The 18,827-nt window shown below is 43.0% G+C and overlaps 1 protein-coding gene across 1 annotated transcript; it reads left to right on the top strand.

The window, feature by feature from the left end:
* Positions 1 to 597: 597 nt before the first annotated feature.
* Positions 598 to 18,083, top strand: LOC134652769 (uncharacterized). The gene is made up of 13 exons (XM_063507930.1): positions 598 to 806; positions 1,406 to 1,621; positions 3,049 to 3,179; positions 3,975 to 4,158; positions 4,657 to 4,860; positions 10,364 to 10,509; positions 10,540 to 10,665; positions 12,150 to 12,237; positions 13,253 to 14,588; positions 14,627 to 14,732; positions 15,117 to 15,274; positions 17,301 to 17,409; positions 17,884 to 18,083. The coding sequence occupies exons 2-13, from the start codon at positions 1,423 to 1,425 to the stop codon at positions 18,079 to 18,081; spliced, it is 2,985 nt and encodes a 994-aa protein (XP_063364000.1). The 5' UTR covers positions 598 to 806; positions 1,406 to 1,422; the 3' UTR covers positions 18,082 to 18,083.
* Positions 18,084 to 18,827: the final 744 nt, after the last annotated feature.

Below are 18,827 nucleotides of genomic sequence, written 5' to 3'. Positions count from 1 at the left end.
CTCGACGAGCATGCGAGCCACGAGACGAGCCGCGAGCCCACCGCTTACACTCGCGTCTCGTGGCGCGGCTCGCGGCTCGTCTCGTGCAAGTTTCATCCGTCAGACAGATCGAAGAAGGTCGACCATATACTTGGTCAACCAGATCTTGACAGTAGAAAAAGGCGGCAAATTTGAAAAATGTAGGCGCGAAGGGATATCGTCCCATAGAAAATTTGAATTTCGCGCCTTTTTTTACTGACAAGATTTGGTTGACCAGCTATATGTTTTAAACTATTGTGCGTTCCAATATATATAGCCATAGCGGTGCAGTGCGGTAGTGTGTAAGGGCCCTTATTTTAGCATTTTTTAACTTTCTTCAAGTGGGTTCTCATAATTAAAAAAATAACTAAAAACCACCAATGAACACAGCTCATATTAAAAAGCTTTCATTTGATTGATGAAACGAACAAATTCACAGTTAGCTTAGGAACGAACAGAGAAAACAGTTTTGTTTATTGAAAAAAAAGTAGTTTTTGTAACTCCTTTCGCTGTAAGTTCAATTATTTTATTGTTATTTTTACACACAAATATTAAGCTTTAACAATGATAAAGTTCGTTTTAATACCTTCTGAATAGTGATGTCGGTGTTTTGTGACTGTGAAGACGCTGTCGATCTGTGTTGTTTAACTTGTTTACAATACATACGCTGATTGAAACCAGTAGCGTGTACTAGCTAATTGAATTTGTTATAAAAAATGTGATGCATTAGTAATCGAGCCCTCCAGAGCCAGTGTTTAACCAAAGAATCGAGTATTTACACAAGACTAGTGAGTATTGACTTAACTTATCGTGTTTTGTAAACATTCTTGAACCTAGTGAACTTGTGGTTGGCGTAGGTGTGTCGTTAGTCAGGAAATCGTACAAGTGAATCAATCTGGGTGTTTTACTAGTCGTTTTGGCTGTTTGAATTAACTTGAGAAGGCTTTTGAGGAACCAAGGGAATTAGCAAGTGGGTAAAATGATGCGAAAATAATCTCGTCAAATAAGAAATAAGACTCGTTTGGCGGCTCGTCATACCAGTTTCTGACTACATAATTTACCATGCATTACTTAGTGTAACCGTCTTTAGCTTAAAGTTTATGGGATCTATTTCTATTCCAAGTTTTTGTCTATCTTGCACACCTACTTCTTCTGTAAATGAGAAAACTTGATATTTAGTGATAAAATGTTACTCCCAATTTTTGAATAGGTAGGTAACTAGTGTGACTAGTTGATAAATCTCAATGTTTTTATGTTAATCGTCCTTCTAACTCTTTTGCAACCCTCAGTCTCAACTCATTTACCAAGTTTTGGTATGATATAAAAACCTGTAGCTACTTTAAATGTTACCAATAGAAAAGTAAGCTTATTCCTATTTTATTTTCAGGATATGTAAAGCTAACAATGTCTTCCGTGCACTGTGTGGTGGTGTGGGAATGGCAGTGCGAGGACCAGTGGATCCCACACACACCGAGTGTGGCACGGACATTAGAACGGGCTCATGCCAAGAAGCTGACCCGAGTGGTGCTGGCCGATGCGGACCCGGAGCTCAAGGGCCATTATGTCAACTTGAGGACACTTACACAGAGCTCTGATGCTAGTGGTGAGTACTTACTATAACAGCTAATACAATGCAAATACTCCTTACTGCTTACCTCAATAGAAGAAAAAATACAGAGAGCAACTAGCAACAAAAAATGCAATGCAAAGGCAAACAACAGGCACTCTTATTGCTAAAAAGCGATCTCTTCCAGACAACCTTTATGTAGGTAGTGGAAGTTATTAAATGTTGTACACATACTAGTAAATAATATAACAAATTTTATTTAAACTCTGTTTTTATTATATCCCAAATACTAAAATGACAATGAATGACCATTAATCTAGATTTTGCCTAAAATCATATTTGGAATGGACAAATATGGTTCATCTAGAAAATGAACTGTCATTTTATATTCTCTAGCAGAAGTCGGTCAGATATAACTTTGAACTGGCTTGTTGCATAAAAAACATTTAATTTTTTTTTATAGTCACTTGTTAAAGTACAAAGAGCACAAAATCTATGTTAATAACATAATTCTATAGCATTCTTATCTTAATATAATAAAATGGATCTATTACAATCCTGTTACACATCAGCCTAAGTAATAGATCAGAAAGTGGGACAAATAAATTACTCCCCACATAATGTTCAATTGAACTTCCCTGACTCATACAACAGACAATACTGTTTGCTAAGATAGATACTGCATGAGTTGATTAGAAACAATAGTAGGTAATAAAAGTTCAATACTATAGGTCTTATTACACATATGACATTATTTGTTTTCAAAAGTAGCAAACTCCATTGTTATTTATACTCTAGTGATTAAAATTATGAATTAAACTACAATTTTGGATGGATCATGTCTCAGTAGCCCTGGCTAGTGTATATGTATGTTCATTGATTTAGGGAAGAGAGCTCATTCACCTCACCATATACAACTAAGGAGAAGATTATAGCCATTATTTATTTATTACTATTCGGAGATCCAACAGCTGTTAACATGTTAATAGGTTTTATAAATATGATACAAAAAGCCAATTACAGGTTCTCACCAGTAAATACAGATTAAGAAAAACAATTGGTGGTTAGCACTATTGCACTACACATTCATTTCAACGCCAATGGCAGAGTAGTTAATTATGAATTCGTATTACTAAAGAAGATTCAAAAGAAACACAGATTAAACAAAAACAATTGGTAGTTAGCACTATTCATAGACTAGGAATCCTCTAGACTGAGTTTAGAACTATTATTTCATGAAACCGATGCTGCCAAAAATACGGGGGTGCGGGGGGACGAGGTGAGCGAATTCCGTGCCGTGATTGGTCCGTTCAAAGACACGGACCAATCACGGCACGGGATTGACTCGAAGATGGAGTAAAACTACCGTATGAGTGGCAGAGGGGGTAGCGTTACTATGCTCAGTCTAGAGGATGTCTTGTCTGTGGCACTATTGCACTACACATTCATTCATTTTGTTGTAGAAGGCGAAGGCGGCACGGAGGCAACATGCCGCGTGCGGCGCGCCTGCTACAGCGTCACGTCGGTGGGCGGGCGCGGCGTGCGCTGGGAGTGGGCCGCTCATGAGGGCTACTACACCGCACTGCCTATGGAGGTAATAATAGCAAGCCAAACTCACCATCGGTGGACCTTATGTCTCTGTAATAAGGATTGCGTATCGGCTATCAACAGTTTGTCTAGAAATTTGCCATGTGAAGCAGCTCGGTGTATAGACATCCTTACAATGTCTCGGTCGAGGCACGTCAACACAGACCGAGGAGCTACAGTCTACAGTCACATTTGGTCTGCGGCAGTCTATTCACGTTTTATTCATGCTCTTGTTGGTGCCTGTGTGTTGACACAAATCATCGATAGACGGCAGTGTTTGTATAATTTGCTCATACCAGTACCAGTATGTGTTTTTACTCTCATACTGTTACTCTCTACAGGCAAAATAATAAACACGTTATAACGTTACGGGTCCTTTGATTTCTGTTCTGTTTGATGGTTATCTCGGGATTAATAGTATGTGCCGACCTATAATAAATAATAATAATATAGTATGATAGTAGTATAGTATGATAGTGTGTTTGACGACCGGTCTGGCCTAGTGGGTAGTGACCCTGCCTGTGAAGCCGCGGTCCTGGGTTCGAATCCCAGTAAGGGCATTTATTTGTGTGATGAGCACAGATATTTGTTCCTGAGTCATGGTTGTTTTCTATGTATTTAAGTATTTGTATATTATATATATCGTTGTCTGAGTACCCACAACACAAGCTTTCTTGAGCTTACCGTGGGGCTTAGTCAATTTGTGTAATAATGTCCTATAATATTTATTTATTTATGTGCAGGAAGGAGCTTACGCGATGTTCTTTTAGTGTCTGTTTCAAGCTATGTATTTTTGTGTCAGTTCCAATGCCAACTAGAAGAAGCCTGGACGTCCGGCGTAGAAGTGGTGTGGTGGTGCGGCTGGGCGGCGCGGCCGCGGCACATGTCCGCGCGCGGCCCGGCCGGAGCCCTGCGCGTCCTGCGCCGCGCGCCGCAGCCCCCCTACCCGCTCGCACGCTCGCAGCCCGCCCCTCCGCCGAGGGCAGGTCAGTCATTATCAGTGATCGGGGATTTCTATGCCACTTGGGGTGAGTGACCTCAATCATTATGCTAGTATGGATATGCCGCGGGATTCCGGGATTCGTGTGCGATATAGGAGAGTGTTTTGGCATGTTACTGTTAATCAATTAATCATGCATTGCATATATTATTAATATTAATAATTGAAAATTTGAAACTGAAAACTTAATAATTTTTTGAATAATATTTTTTCTTTAAATCATAACCAACACTGTTTTTTTTACAGTCCTTTATTTTATAAACGAATTACCAACACCGAAATAGCGTTTACTTTTCGAACAGTTTTGTTCCTATCGCGGGCCAAGTGGCGTATCAATATTACCATTTCGACTTGATATCCCGCGGTGTGGCATAGAATCCGATCACTGGTCATTATCCCCAGTATATTGTTTTACGTTTTGTGTTCACACGATAAAAAAAATTAGAATTTTATATTTCTATAATACATTTTTTTTTCCTTACAGTACCAGCACCCCGTACCCACATTCCCCAACAGCACACCGGGTCCAGCGTACACTCCACAGCCTCCCTAGCGTCTCTCGCCTCCACGATGTCCGTCCGCTCCGCCCCGCCCCAGACTATGGTCCGGAGCGGCCGCAGCGCCTCGCCGAGCAAGGAACGCAAGCCGGGCCTTGCGAGACAAATCCTGCACAATTTGAATATATTCAGTGAGTCGCGTATATGTCTAATTAGATACCGAACAATACTAATATAACTCACAGTTTAGGGGTCCAAGCACATGCACTAGGTAGTCCAGACCAGCTATCATGGTCGTATTTTTATCACCTGTCATGCTATGCGTCACTTTCGCACTTACATATTTGTTAGAACGTGACAGCCATGGTGACAAATGATAAAGAGCCGGCCATCATAGCCGTACAGGTTGATAAAATATTAGGGTTCCGTACCCAAGGGGTAAAAACGGGAAAAACTATTACTAAGACTCCGCTGTCCGTCCGTCCATCCGTCCGTCCGTCCGTCCATCCGTCCGTCCGTCCGTCCGTCCGTCCGTCTGTCACCAGGCTGTATCTCACGACCCGTGATAGCTAGACAGTTGAAATTTTCACAGATGATGTATTTCTGTTGCCGCTATAATAACAAATACTAAAAACAGAATAAAATAAAGATTTAAGTGGGGCTCCCATACAACAAACGTGATTTTTGACCGAAGTTAAGCAACGTCGGGCGGGGTCAGTACTTGGATGGGTGACCGTTTTTTTGCTTGTTTTGCTCTACTTTTTGTTGATGGTGCGGAACCCTCCGTGCGCGAGTCCGACTCGCACTTGGCCGTTTTTTCAGAAATATGTACCTCACTTTGTACACAAATCTCAAAACAGGTTAGGTTTGTCTATACATAACAAGTACAATTAGATAGAGCTCAGGGTAAAGGCTCCGGGTATTTGGCCCTACACCCCAAAAAATTTGTAGGCGGGGGAAGAAAAAATTTTGCTTGCATTAATTCGTACAGTCTCGAAAGCTTTTTCTAATCAATATTTAGGGTTTACAGATGCCCACGATACGATTATCTCGAGTACCGTAATTGAGCTCTTCATGAAATTAATGACCCTAGGGTCAATATCTAGAACACTATACAGACTAAGTCATACAGTCGGGATAATGTATCAATTATATGTCTTAAGTTAGTTCATGATTAATAACAAAGAAATCCCGAGAGTTTCCTGTGAGCTGTGTACAGTAAGCTCAATCTATAGTTATTTTTTAAATAATCGATATAAATGTAACTTAAAAATTCCTACACAATTCGAAAATTTGATGATTAGGTCATAATATTAATCTCAATTGATATGGAAATTTGCACCACTCGGATACCGTGAGATCTATTTATTATGATTTTTTATTTTTTATTTTATGCTTAAAAAATATGTTTATTCATCCTACACTCGAAAATTTTATATTTCTACAATTATCTGTTTATTTAACACGTGTTATCAAAAAAATATTGGAATAATAACAAGTGCTTTGCGAGAAATCAAAATAAATAACAAATAACTTGAGACCAATACTTTTAAAATTGCTACGCTTAAAATAGCTACGTTCAAAAAGCCTAATGACAATACTTTGAAAGTCAATATCAAAAAAAAAAAGTCACCTTTCTCACTTGTTTGACCCTGACATATCCCATCCATACAAGTGTCAAGAGTGACGTTCCTTCAAAAACGTCACTTTTGTCACTTGTTTGACACTGCCATAGCCCATCCATACATGTCAAAAGTGACGTTTCTTCAAAAACGTCACTTTTGTCACTTGTTTGACACTGACATAGCCCATCCATACAAGTGTCGAGAGTGACGTTTCTAAAAAACGTCACTTTTGTGACTTGTTTGACACTGCCATAGCCCATCCATACATGTCAAAAGTGACGTTTCTTCAAAAACGTCACTTTTGTCACTTGTTTGACACTGACATAGCCCATCCATACAAGTGTCAAGAGTAACGTTTCTAAAAAAAAACGTCACTTTAGTCACTTGTTTGACACTGACATATCCCATCCATACAAGTGTCAATAGTGACGTTTGTAAAAAACGTCACTTTTGTCACTTGTTTGACACCGACAATCCCATCCATACAAGTGTATTAGTGACGTTTCTTAAAAAAAATTCAGCTTTCTCACTTGTTTGACCCTGACATATCCCATCCATACAAGTGTCAAGAGTGACGTTTCTTCAAAAACGTCACTTTTGTCACTTGTTTGACACTAACATAGCCCATCCATACATGTCAAAAGTGACGTTTCTTTAAAAAAAAGTCACTTTTGTCACTTTTTTGACACTGACATATCCCATCCATACAAGTGTCAAGAGTGACGTTTCTTAAAAAAACGTCACATTTTAACTTGTTTGACCCTGACATATCCAATCCATACATGTCAATAGTGACGTTTCATAAAAATCGTCACTCTTGTCACTTGTTTGACACTGACATAGCCCATCCATATGTCAAAAGTGACGTTTCTTTAAAAAAAGTCACTTTTGTCACTGACATATCCCATCCATACAAGTGCCAAGAGTGACGTTCCTACAAAAACGTCACTTTTGTCACTTGTTTGACACTGACATAGCCCATCCATACAAGTGTCAAGAGTAACGTTTCTAAAAAAAAACGTCACTTTAGTCACTTGTTTGACACTGACATATCCCATCCATACAAGTGTCAATAGTGACGTTTCATAAAAAACGTCACTTTTGTCACTTGTTTGACACCGACAATCCCATCCATACAAGTGTCAATAGTGACGTTTCATAAAAAACGTCACTTTTGTCACTTGTTTGACACCGACAATCCCATCCATACAAGTGTATTAGTGACGTTTCTTAAAAAACTTTCAGCTTTCTCACTTGTTTGACCCTGACATATCCCATCCATACAAGTGTCAAGAGTGACGTTTCTTAAAAAAACGTCACATTTTCACTTGTTTGACCCTGACATATCCCATCCATACAAGTGTCAAGAGTGACGTTTCTTCAAAAACGTCACTTTTGTCACTTGTTTGACACTGACATAGCCCATCCATACATGTCAAAAGTAACGTTTTTGAAGAAACGTCACTTTAGTTACTTATTTGACACTGACATATCCCATCCGTACAAGTGTCAAAAGTGACGTTTTTGTTTGAAGAAACGTCACTTTTGATAGTTCATGAACGACCAAAAATCGTGATATTAAATAAAATTATCAGTTTCGTACGGTAGTTCCCACGCTAGCCCAGTGCGGATTGGGGACTTCACATACACCTTTGAATGTCTTCGCGGTACACTAGACTTTTTAAACTTAGGTTAGCTAAACGTGGGACACATGTCGTTAGAAATTTCGCAATTTATACATTTTAAACTTAGGTCAGTTGGAGATACGTCAAATGTTAGTTATAGAAACGATATGGATCGGATATATCAGTGTCAACAAGTGTCAAAAGTGACGATTCTTAAAAAAAACGTCACTTTTGCCACTTGTTTGACACTGACATAGCCCATCCATACATGTCAAAAGTGACGTTTCTTTAAATAGAAAAGTCACTTTTGTCACTTGTGTGACACTGACATATCCCATCCATACATGTCAAAAGTGACGTTTCTTTCAAAAAAAGTCACTTTTGTCACTTGTTTGACACCGACATATCCCATCCATACAAGTGTCAAAAGTGACGTTTCTTAAAAACAAACGTCACTTTTCTCACTTGTTTGACCCTGACATATCCCATCCATACAAGTGTCAAGAGTGACGTTTCTTCAAAAACGTCACTTTTGTCACTTGTTTGACACTGACATAGCCCATCCATACATGTCAAAAGTGACGTTTCTTTAAATAAAAAAGTCACTTTTGTCACATGTTTGACACTGACATATCCCATCCTTACATGTCAAAAGTGACGTTTCTTTAAAAAAAGTCACTTTTGTCACTTGTTTGACACCGACATATCCCATCCATACAAGTGACGTTTCTTAAAAACAAACGTCACTTTTCTTACTTGTTTGACCCTGACATATCCCATCCATACAAGTGTCAAGAGTGACGTTTCTTCAAAAACGTCACTTTTGTCACTTGTTTGACACTGACATAGCCCATCCATACATGTCAAAAGTGACGTTTCTTTAAATAAAAAAGTCACTTTTGTCACTTGTTTGACACTGACATATCCCATCCATACATGTCAAAAGTGACGTTTCTTTAAAAAAAAGTCACTTTTGTCACTTGTTTGACACCGACATATCCCATCCATACAAGTGTCAAAAGTGACGTTTCTTAAAAACAAACGTCACTTTTCTCACTTGTTTGACACTGACATATCCCATCCATACAAGTGTCAAGAGTGACGTTTCTTCAAAAACGCCACTTTTGTCACTTGTTTGACACTGACATAGCCCATCCATACTTGTCAAAAGTGACGTTTCTTTAAAAAAAGTCACTTTTGTCACTTGTTTGACACTGACATATCCCATCCATACAAGTGTCAAGAGTGACGTTTCTTAAAAACACGTCACCTTTCTCACTTGTTTGACCCTGACATATCCCATCCATACAAGTGTCAAGTGACGTTTCTAAAAAAAAACGTCACTTTAGTCACTTGTTTGACACTGACATATCCCATCCATAAGTGTCAAAAGTGACGTTTTTATTTGAAGAAACGTCACTTTTGACAGTTCATGAAGGACCAAAAATCGTGATGTTAAATAAAATTATCAGTTTCGTACGGCAGTCCCCACGCTAGCCCAATGCGGATTGGGGACTTCACATACACCTTTGAATTTCTTCGCGGTACGGTAGACTTTTTAAACTTAGGTCAGCTAAACGTGGGACACATGTCGTTACAAGTTTCGCAATTTATACATTTTAAACTTAGGTCAACTGGACGTAGGAAAAAAGGTCGTTAGTATTTTCGTGCACTAGCAGACATTTAATTGCTGGTGACTGTACGCGTACGCTCGTATAAAACGCTACTCTGTAACCGCCCTAAGATACCTTCATCCTATCCAATCCGTTGCTTTGCGGCCGTGCGGCCTTGAGGTATCGCCATCGCTTCCCCTCCCGCCCCGCGCCGATCATTTAAATAATTTAACAATAGCCATTTTTACAATTGTGATAAAAGCTCATTGTATTAATAGGAGATTCTTTGACGTTGTGATAACATTAATTACAGGCTGTATGGTGCATTAAAAAAATATACTGTAGAATTAATGCGCGTGGGGTAAAATACGTTATAATTGTTTAAAAAATAATAAAAATAAAATCCCCTGGTTTTTTATTTTATTAGATTGAGTAGAATAATTGGCGTAACAATATAGTGGAAAATCACCAAGTGTTTAATTAATGTTGTATTGTAATTATTTATTTCAAACATTTTTATTGCTCGTGACGTATGCACCACTAAAAAAGTGGTGCATATTTTACTTACAGTGTAAAATATTTAGTTATGCCTTTTGAACAAAAAATCGCTACTGTAGAATTTTATGTTTACATCTTTTTAAAAACTAAATTTTTAAATTTTTTTTTTCCAAAAATCTCAATATATTTTTTAGAGATTACTTTACACATACATTCACAAAATAGTGTTCTATTATATTCCAAACATAAATATACTGTAGGATATAATGTGATGCTCTCGAACAATTTAAAGTTTAGTAACCGGCCTATTGCTAATATCTCTTATTTCAACAGGTCACAACAGCAGCAAACCCGGCTTGGAAAGTCAACACAGTACCGACTCGGAAGAGCCCCGTGCGTCGCTGTCTCACGGCGGGCGGCGACACAGTGTCGACACCGTGTCCACGTATCTTAGCCACGAGAGCAAGGACAGCCTGCAGGTGCGTGCCCCTTACACTGTCGGTTAACCAGGTCTAGAGCGCCAACACAGCACCGACTCGGAAGAGCCCCGTGCGTCGCTGTCCCACGGCGGCCGGCGACACAGTGTCGACACCGTGTCCACGTATCTTAGCCACGAGAGCAAGGACAGCCTGCAGGTGCGTGGCCCTTACACTGTCGATTAAGACTCGAGTACGTTGAGTCACAGACAATCCAACCTCTAGACATAGCATAGTCGCGCTACCCCCTCTGCCACACATACGGTAGCGTTACTCCATCTTCGAGTCAATCCCGTGCCGTGATTGGTCCGTGTCTTTGAACGGACCAATCACGGCACGGGATTCGCTCACCTCGTCCCCCCGCACCCCCGTATTTTTGGCAGCATCGGTTTCATGAAAGAATTGGCCTCAGCTCAGTCTAGAGGTTGGATTGTCAGTGACGTTGAGTACTCTGTTTTAAGACTCATCCGTTTTTCAGACTTATCATTAAACTAGCGACGCGCCCCGGCTTCGCACGGGTTAACAAATTATACGTAAACCTTCCTCTTGAATCACTCTATCTATTAAAAACACCCGCATTCAAATCCGTTGCGTAGTTTAAAGATCTAAGCATACATAAGGACAGACAGACGGCGGGAAGCGGCTGTGTTTTATACTATGTAGTGTTTAAAATGAGTTATACGTTGTTTTGCCACGATGACGGCACCTGGAGGATCCGACAAAATGCGGAGATCGAGGAGTCAATGGCCGAACCCAATATCGTCGGTGAAACGAAAGCCCATAGGTACAAAATATCACTTGTGTTTACTAGGGAGTGCTCCCGTACTGGTTTTCTATACAAATACAGTACCGGAACCGGGAATTCCCGGTTCTCGACATAGAAATTCAGTACCGGGAGCATTCCCTCTGTTTACCAGTCGCTTTTAGGTGAAGGAAAACATCGTGAGGAAACTGGACATCCCAATAAGGGCCTAGTTTACCCTTTGGGTTGGAAGGTCAGATGGCAGTCGCTTTCATAAAAACTAGTGTCCACGCCAATAGGGATGATGACTGATATTGAATTTTATAACAAAATCTAGTAAAATAGATAGCAAACGAGCAATTTATCACAATAATGTGGATATTAAAATAAAATATTGAAAAATTACAAAATTACAGGACCTGAAAGTTTCAAAATTTAAGTTTTTTTTAACTTCCAAAAACGATAAAAGTAAGAGTACCATTCGATTCCTTACATTTCATACAAAAAATATTGTATAGCAACTATATACATAAACGCAATATTTCACCGACAAAAACGCAATTTTCTCGTTTTGTCCATACTAAAAGAAGGGCGATGACGTCACGGCCTCTGGCCGTTTTGTATAGGGCGTTTCGCGAGTGAAGTGCGACTGTCGGACTTTGACTACAATTTCTGACTTTTGTGTTACTTTAATGCAATGGGTCCCATATAGACATTTGATCCTAAAAACAAACCCGATCGATTGATACCATAAAAAAAATTAGTCATGTAGCCTATTCTTGGGATTAATTGCCAATCGGACCTTAGCTCCCATGAGCCGTGGCAAAATGCCCGGACAACGCGAGAAAGATGATGGTTAGTTGTTTTGCCACTGTTTTGAAACTGTTGTTATTTTGTGTAGCAAGCGTCAACGGGCTCCCTCCTGAACTGCAGCGCGGGCAGCGACGACGTGTTCGACGCGCCGCCGCCGCCGCCGCCGCCCACCGTCGGTGAGTGCTGCCACAGTACAAGAACAGTAGTGAATCTTTATAGAAATGTGCCGCTGCCGGCTTGAATGTGTGCGTGCGCGCCGGGCGCCGTGTACGCACGCGCCGCCACGCACACATTCGCATAATATACGGGGGAATACGGTGGCGGCAGTGTGGGCCCACAGACAATCCAACCTCTAGACATAGCATAGTCGCGCTACCCCCTCTGCCACACATACGGTAGCGTTACTCCATCTTCGAGTCAATCCCGTGCCGTGATTGGTCCGTGTCTTTGAACGGACCAATCACGGCACGGGATTCGCTCACCTCGTCCCCCCGCACCCCCGTATTTTTGGCAGCATCGGTTTCATGAAAGAATTGGCCTAAGCTCAGTCTAGAGGTTGAATTGTCAGTGTGTGGGCCGTACCGCGACTGTGATCGCGCGCATTCGAGTACGCTCGCATTTGCCTGCTCTTACCGGCCTTAATTTATACCTCATTTATGAATTGATAGAACATTTCATTATATTATATAAATAGAAACCTAGTGCTACTCATAATACGCAAATAATATTTAACTAAAAATAAAAGTGACAACCCTAAGCACCAACGCAAGAGTAGGTAAATAACTTGCCGAGCGGCCTTAGATTCACTACTGTTCTTAGTATACTGTGGTGCTGCACCTACAGGTTCCCAATAGCGTAGCCGAAGGTTTTTACAAATAGCCAGAGTTTACCCAGTCGGTCCTATGAATAGAGTACAGACTTTTTAATGTTCTTTCAACATTACATAGCAAACTTTGACCAAAAACCCATAGTTTTATAATAAAAGTGCAAAAACAGAAAAAAGTCGGAAATTTTTGCAGTTTTTTGCAAATTACGAAGGGAGCACAACTTTTTTTTGCTTGCAAAACACAGTTTTACATTCCTCCAAGGACTCCAAACAACATACACAAAAATATAGAACTACATCACGCAATGTTTTTTTTTATTGTCTGAATGTTTGTCTGTGTTTTATTTGACTGATCTATGTGTCAGGTATGGAAGGGTCGGGCGGCGTGTGCGTGTGGGTGGGCGCGGTGCCGGGCGCGCACCGCAGCAGCTGCGCGCGCTGCCGCCGCCCGCTCGGCGCCGGCGCCGCCGTGCTGCCCTGCCAGCACATGCTGCACCTGCACTGCCTCGACAGCCAGCTCACGCAGCGCCCGCAGGTATGTGCACACCAGACATGTGCAGCTGCGCGCGCTGCCGCCGCCCGCTCGGCGCCGGCGCCGCCGTGCTGCCCTGCCAGCACATGCTGCACCTGCACTGCCTCGACAGCCAGCTCACGCAGCGCCCGCAGGTATGTGCACACCAGACATGTGCAGCTGCGCGCGCTGCCGCCGCCCGCTCGGCGCCGGCGCCGCCGTGCTGCCCTGCCAGCACATGCTGCACCTGCACTGCCTCGACAGCCAGCTCACGCAGCGCCCGCAGGTATGTGCACACCAGACATGTGCAGCTGCGCGCGCTGCCGCCGCCCGCTCGGCGCCGGCGCCGCCGTGCTGCCCTGCCAGCACATGCTGCACCTGCACTGCCTCGACAGCCAGCTCACGCAGCGCCCGCAGGTATGTGCACACCAGACATGTGCAGCTGCGCGCGCTGCCGCCGCCCGCTCGGCGCCGGCGCCGCCGTGCTGCCCTGCCAGCACATGCTGCACCTGCACTGCCTCGACAGCCAGCTCACGCAGCGCCCGCAGGTATGTGCACACCAGACATGTGCAGCTGCGCGCGCTGCCGCCGCCCGCTCGGCGCCGGCGCCGCCGTGCTGCCCTGCCAGCACATGCTGCACCTGCACTGCCTCGACAGCCAGCTCACGCAGCGCCCGCAGGTATGTGCACACCAGACATGTGCAGCTGCGCGCGCTGCCGCCGCCCGCTCGGCGCCGGCGCCGCCGTGCTGCCCTGCCAGCACATGCTGCACCTGCACTGCCTCGACAGCCAGCTCACGCAGCGCCCGCAGGTATGTGCACACCAGACATGTGCAGCTGCGCGCGCTGCCGCCGCCCGCTCGGCGCCGGCGCCGCCGTGCTGCCCTGCCAGCACATGCTGCACCTGCACTGCCTCGACAGCCAGCTCACGCAGCGCCCGCAGGTATGTGCACACCAGACATGTGCAGCTGCGCGCGCTGCCGCCGCCCGCTCGGCGCCGGCGCCGCCGTGCTGCCCTGCCAGCACATGCTGCACCTGCACTGCCTCGACAGCCAGCTCACGCAGCGCCCGCAGGTATGTGCACACCAGACATGTGCAGCTGCGCGCGCTGCCGCCGCCCGCTCGGCGCCGGCGCCGCCGTGCTGCCCTGCCAGCACATGCTGCACCTGCACTGCCTCGACAGCCAGCTCACGCAGCGCCCGCAGGTATGTGCACACCAGACATGTGCAGCTGCGCGCGCTGCCGCCGCCCGCTCGGCGCCGGCGCCGCCGTGCTGCCCTGCCAGCACATGCTGCACCTGCACTGCCTCGACAGCCAGCTCACGCAGCGCCCGCAGGTATGTGCACACCAGGGATGCGTGTGAAGGGTTAAACCCTTCGCGACGGTTCATAGCTCACCGTCCGCTATTGAAACACTCCGGGAGGATAATAAGGAGTCTCTGGTGGCGCTCCGGGCCGTCGCGGAGCCTGGCCTTCAGCTGTCGCAACCGTAGCCATCGGGTGAGGTATACACAGTCATTGGAAAGGACTTATTACCTGTGAGGACTTGGACATGGGTGTCAATTAACCCTTTGAATTGTCGGCTCTGCGCTTTTGGTCGTCGGCTCTCACGGGCCTTGACGCTCCGCCATCAAGCGTTTGCGTCTCTAGCTCGCTGTCGCCCGCGACAATTATAAACTAAAACATAAATTAAGCAACTAAAATATATTTTATTTTGTCAGGAACCGTTGTTGATCGAGTGCCTCGTGTGCGGGCGCGTGTACGGGCGAGAGGGCCGCGCCGCGCCGCAGGCCGAGCAGCCGCCCGGCGGCATGGCGTGGCGGCTCGAGCCCGCCGCGCTGCCCGGACACGACTGCGGGTCCATCCTGGTCACGTACAAGTGAGTCACGGACCGCACAGACACCGCATTATCAAGCCTCTACTAATATACCGCAAGACAAGTTTCATCCGTCATCGCACCCCGAGTGCTAACCGCCGGCTGATAACTCGTAATGTGTTAAATATATTAAAAAACGGGTCCTGCCGCCACCGGCGCCTGCGCCGAGTCATCGGGCGCGGAGAGCTGCGGCCCGCAGTCTGCGCCGGTCCGTCTCCGTAAACGCAAGCTCCTGATGACACTTCTCGGTACGAAGTGAAACATGTCGAGCGTTTTTCGACTTAAAATACGTGAGTGACCCGTTTTTTAATATATTTAATATGTCTTTGTCTCACGGAAATTTTGTTATTAAAACTCGTAATGTGGTTAAGAGTCATGTGTAATGAATCCTCGTGAACGTCAGCTGCCGCTCCGTTGGCGGGTTGAGAAACGGCAGCCCCCCAAACACTTCGTTACTTGTTTCAAGCTGTCTCATAATATTATAGATACGAAGTGGCATTGAAATCAAATCCTTTCGAAATATACCATAAACTTTTGATTGGTTCCAGATAAAACTTTTTTACACTAAAATAACACTTTAAATGTCACTGTGTTTACATTTTCACACGCGTTTTTATTCACGGATTATATTAATGTCAGGTTTTGGTGCTAAGATGCACTTTTATCACAGTTTCTGAATATTGTCGGCTTATAATGTTTGTTTGTTGTTTAACTAACAGAAAAATAAACCTAAAACTGAGGTGGCGAATGGTTAAATGTTACATCATCCCAATTCTTATGTATGGTTCCGAAAGCTGGACTCTGAAAAAGAAATTGGTCAACAAACTAAAGACTTTTGAAATGTGGATTTATCGAAGGATGCTCAAAATTAAATGGACAGATAGAATAACTAATGTCAGAGTATTGGAAATCATGAATAAAGGCTTAGAAGTAGTATCAACAATTAAGAAAAGGAAAGCAGCATATTTTGGACATATATATATAGAAACAATAAATATAACCTACTGAAATTAATAATTGAAGGAAAAATTGAAGGGAAGCGTGGCCGTGGTAGAAGGCGCACATCATGGACTAAAAATATAAGAGACTGGTTAAAAGTTAAGAGCATAGATAGACTAATTCGCATGACCGAACATAGACTGAACTACTTCTTCTAGTTTCTTACTTATAATGTATTTCCAGTACCTACCAAATATATAAATATAACTAACCATTCTATGTTGTTGTTGACACCGGGAGCCCTTAAGACTAAAGCTTTGGATTCCTCCGAAAACGGTGCCGTGATATTACGGCCGCTATATAGCGTTGACTGACGTCACTAGAACGTTGTCTATGTAAACAAGATGGCGCGGTTTCCTAGACGGCGTTACGTTACGTTGATTGTCAACGTAACGTAAGATGACGGCCGTCATGACGGTGTCGATAGTTTCGTGAACGTTTTATTAGATAGCGGTGACGCCATTTTGAATAAATGACACGAGATTTGAATAAATGATTCCGTACTACGATTATTTTCCTCTTCTGATGATATTTCATCCTCCAAGTAAATTATAGATGATCAAGCAAATCTTGTCAGTAGGAAAAGGCGCGAAATTCAAATTTTCTATGGGACGTTATCCCATCGCGCCTACATTTTTCAAATTTGCCGCTTTGACCTTGGTGGATGACGGTGTGTTATGACGCCGTGGTACTTTCCACATGTCGCCACCGTAAAGACGGCCGCGGCTATATGACGGCCGTCATATGACGGCACCGTTTTCGGAGGAATCCAAAGCTTAACGGTGATTAGTTTAGCTCTGAATGAACATTATTCATACTAATTAGTGGTAAGCGCCGTGGGCCACACATATGGTAGATATTATGGTAATTAGTGTAATAAGTATAACTTGTAGTGGCTGTTTGTTTGCCTAAATAAATAAAAAAAAAAAATAGAGAGACATATAGACATATGGTCGCCGACCTCCTGGACAGAGAGGGCACGTGAATGAAGATAATGTTTGTGATGATTAACCTAAAATGTTCGTTCTAGTTTCCAGTCGGGCCGGCAGGGCCCGCGGCAGCCCGCCCCCGGCGCGCCGTACTACGCGGTGGGCTTCCCCAGGCACTCGCTGCTGCCGGACACGCCGCTCGGTAGACAGGTAATGTCATTGTTATTCAATTATTTTGTTTTATAAAATATGAATTTATATCTTTCGTAGGTGCGCCAATTTTTATTTTAGCAGATTTCTGATGTACTGAATCGAGGAATCAATATCCTCCTAAGTCCAAAAGCCATTTTGCAATTTTCAATTTAACACCTTATTTTATTACATTGTAGTTCAAAATCTGATTTGAATTTGTCTTTTAAAAAGGGCAGGACGGCTTTTTAAAAGACCTGTCCGCCCTCGGAATACCCAACTCGTGCCGCCCAACAAAATTATAGCCAAGGAAGTTTGAATCTTGCTGTATTTTTAATTGGTTTGAATTTCTTTTGTTCGAAAATTTTACGAGACAAATGAAATGCTTATACTTTGTTTTTAATTAAGGTTGAGTGTACATCCTAATGTACATTGGGCGGCACGAGATCACTTAAGCGGCTAAAGCATCTATAAATATATGACGGTTTTCCACAGGTGCTAGCAGCGCTGCGCACCGCATGGGAGCGTCGCGTCCTGTTCACCGTCGCCACCAGCCTCACCACCGGCCGCGAGCACGTGGTGGCCTGGCGGACCGCGCCCCCGCCGTCAGACGCCGCGCACTACCACGCCGACGCACACAGCCTGCTAACACAGGCGCTAGACAGGCTGCATGCCCTCATCAACGAACACTGATGACCACCCTTAACCCTTAAATACATGATTTTTTCGTTTTGCCCGAAATTAATATATATATCACATAATTGTTTGCGGTTTCTAGGAAAAATAGTAAAAAAAAATATATCATCGATTTTCACTGGGAAATCAGTGTTAAAAGTTGCATAGTCTAAATCATATTTTTGGAAATATTAGTAATTATTATTATATATTTAGTAAGGGGTATAGGAAAAATCTTAACTGCCAACAGAAAGGTACACTATTTGTGATGTTCCTATGATAAAATTTGTAAATATAAAATAATTACAAACCCCGAAAAATCTGCCCAAAATCACATACTAAAAATCATCAACTTCCAGATTTTTCCAAGTTTTCCGACATTTCGTCTATAAACAAATGTAACTTTTATAAATTAAAATACTGCGTAAATTTATGTAATAATTCGGAAAATTTATTAGTTTTACTATTGAAATAATATACAAGAACAAATAGAATTTGTTTAATAATGCATAACATTTGATGTTTATGTTGTGTGTATAAATGCATCACTATGCATTTAAGGGTTAAGAGGCCGGTATCGATTTTAGACGCAAAAATGTAAAATTGATAGATTCAGTCGATGAAATTGTACACCTTTTGTTACGTAATAGAAATAACAAGTACCGGTATCTATTAGCGCGTCTTCCTATCTTGCATTTGTATAGATCATTTTTTTGAAAACTGACTCACTAAATTAGTAATGATTTTTTTTCTGTTGGACGTTT

The sequence above is a fragment of the Cydia amplana genome, chromosome 12, assembly GCF_948474715.1.
Source record: "Cydia amplana chromosome 12, ilCydAmpl1.1, whole genome shotgun sequence".
NCBI lineage: Eukaryota > Metazoa > Arthropoda > Insecta > Lepidoptera > Tortricidae > Cydia > Cydia amplana.
This window is presented reverse-complemented; position numbering and strand designations above follow the sequence as displayed.

What these genes read in the sequence shown, in the direction of transcription:
- LOC134652769 (XM_063507930.1), top strand. Translation starts at nt 1,423, where the DNA reads ATGTCTTCCGTGCACTGTGTGGTGGTGTGGGAATGGCAGTGCGAGGAC. An exon ending in ACAGAGCTCTGATGCTAGTG is followed by an intron (nt 1,622 to 3,048) that starts GTGAGTACTTAC and finishes ATTTTGTTGTAG; the next exon opens with AAGGCGAAGGCGGCACGGAG. An exon ending in ACACCGCACTGCCTATGGAG is followed by an intron (nt 3,180 to 3,974) that starts GTAATAATAGCA and finishes TTTTTGTGTCAG; the next exon opens with TTCCAATGCCAACTAGAAGA.